General features: G+C 70.5%; 1 protein-coding gene across 1 annotated transcript; it reads right to left on the reverse strand.

Annotated features, from left to right (window-relative positions):
• Nucleotides 1-236: 236 nt before the first annotated feature.
• LOC113409129 (lymphocyte antigen 6 complex locus protein G6c-like) lies at nucleotides 237-1,455 on the reverse strand. Its single transcript, XM_026662731.1, has 3 exons — nucleotides 1,404-1,455; nucleotides 974-1,093; nucleotides 237-475 (listed from the first exon to the last, which is right to left on the reverse strand). The coding sequence occupies exons 1-3, from the start codon at nucleotides 1,453-1,455 to the stop codon at nucleotides 237-239; spliced, it is 411 nt and encodes a 136-aa protein (XP_026518516.1).
• Nucleotides 1,456-1,925: the final 470 nt, after the last annotated feature.

Here is a 1,925-nt window from a genome sequence, read left to right on the forward strand (position 1 = left end):
CTTCACAGGTCGGTTTGTTATTGTAGGGTCTCTCGGGGGCTGCTTTGCTTCCGTAGGGTCTTTCAGGGCCGTTTTGTTATTGTAGGGTCTCTCAGCGGCTCGTTTATTTTTGTAGGGTCTCTCAGGGCCGGTTTGTTATTGTAGGGTCTCTCGGGGGCCGGTTTGTTATTGTAGGGTCTCTGGGGAGGCAGGGTGCTGGGGGAGTCGTGGGGAGCAGGGGCGGGGGGGTCTCTGGCTCAGTGCAGGGCCCAGAGCGCCAGCACCCCCAGCAGGCCGGCATGGGGGGCGCGGAGGGCGCGGGGGGCGCAGCTCCAGGGCCAGCGGGAGGGCAGGGCGGGGGGCGCGTTGCAGAGGTCGGTGTCGTTGCAGCACGTGCGGTTGTAGGAGAAGCCGAAGAAGGGGTCGAGGAGCCCGGCGGCGTCGCAGGGGGTCCCGGGGGGGTTGCAGCCCAGGGTGGACAGCGAGAAGAGGGGGCCTGGGGGGAGACGAGCCTGTGTCAGGGGGGCGGACTCAGAACAACGCCAGCCCCCCCCTGCTCCCCACCTCTGGCCCCCTGCCCCTCAGGCCCCTGCCCCCCAAGCCCCACACCTCCAACCCCCTGCCTCCTAAAACCTCCAGCCCCCCACCTCTACCCCCTTGTCCCAGCTCCCCCTGCCCCACACCTCCAGGCCTTTGTCCCCCCAGTCTCACATCGCCAGCCCCCTGACTCCCCCCGGCAATGAGCCCCACACCTCCAGCCCCCCCAACCCCAGCCTTCCTGCCCCCAGCCCCGGCTACCTCGACACCTCCAGCCCCCAGACCCCTACCCCACAGGGCGAGGCGGAAAGTGGGGGGGAGAGCAGGGGAAGGAGGGGACGGAGCAGAGAGGAAGGAGGGGGCAGAGTGGGGCAAGGACCCTGCATCGCCCGGGGGGCCTGGCTCCCTCCCTCCCCCTGCCCTGAGGCCCAGCCCAGCACCTCCCAGGGGGACTCACCGAAGGTGGCGACGTGGCTCCAGCAAACGCCCCCGGGGGGGGCGTTGCACGTCCCCTGGCCCCACACGCAGCCCTCATAGGGGTTTCCCACCTCGCACACATGGCACTCCAGCGCCCCCCCTGCCCGGAGAGACGGACACCCTGTCAGACCCACCGACACCCACCCCGCCCCCCAGAGCCCCCCGAATCCCACCCCGGGGCCAGATGGGAGCTGGTGCCCCCTAGAGGGGACAGGCCCCTGCCCCCCTGAGCCAGCCAGTCCCACCCCGCCTCCCAGAACCCCCCGACTCCCCACCCTGGGGCCAGATGGGAGCCGGCGCCCCCTAGAGGGGACAGGCCCCACGTCCCATTCCCCACCCCCCTGAGCCAGCCCGTCCCGCCCCGGGGCCGGAGGGGACCCGTGCCCCTCGCAGGGGTCCCCGGCCCGCACCGGTGCCACAGCAGAGCAGGAAGGTGCCCGCGAGGAGCAGCGTCCGGCCCATGGCGCGGGCGGGCGAGGACACCGGACGCCTGCAGCCCCCTGAGCAATGGGGGGGTTGGGGGTCGGTCGCTGGGTCCCGGGCGAAGCAGGAGTCTGAAGTGGCCTCAGTCCAGCGCCGGCCGCTGCGTGTCTGGGGCCGGGTTCGTCCGAACACGCCCGAGTTTACTCTGCGCTTATCGGCCTGACGCAGCAGGGGAGTGGGTAAAAGGTAGGAACAGGGAATGGGGCCTGTCTCCTCTAGGGGGCGCCGGCTCCCACCTGGCCCCAGGGCAGGGACTCGCTGGCTCAGGGGGACGGGGAATGGGGCAGGGGTCTGTCCCCTCTAGGGGGCGCCGGCTCCCACCCGGCCCCGGGACAGGAACTGGCTGGCTCAGTGGGGCAGAGAATGAGGCCGGCCACATCTCATTAATAGTCAGACCCACAACTCCCAGGCGGGGGCAGGTCCAAACGAAATGGGGCAACTCCCCACTG

Source organism: Terrapene carolina, unplaced genomic scaffold (genome assembly GCF_002925995.2).
Source record: "Terrapene carolina triunguis isolate 2854851 unplaced genomic scaffold, T_m_triunguis-2.0 Scaffold29917, whole genome shotgun sequence".
Taxonomy (NCBI): Eukaryota; Metazoa; Chordata; order Testudines; family Emydidae; genus Terrapene; species Terrapene triunguis.

Coding starts and splice junctions, on each gene's coding strand:
- LOC113409129 (XM_026662731.1), bottom strand. CDS start 1,455: ATGGGCCGGACGCTGCTCCTCGCGGGCACCTTCCTGCTCTGCTGTGGC. Junction 1,094..1,403: donor CCTGCTCTGCTGTGGCACCG/GTGCGGGCCGGG, acceptor CTCTCCGGGCAG/GGGGGGCGCTGGAGTGCCAT. Junction 476..973: donor GAGCCACGTCGCCACCTTCG/GTGAGTCCCCCT, acceptor GTCTCCCCCCAG/GCCCCCTCTTCTCGCTGTCC.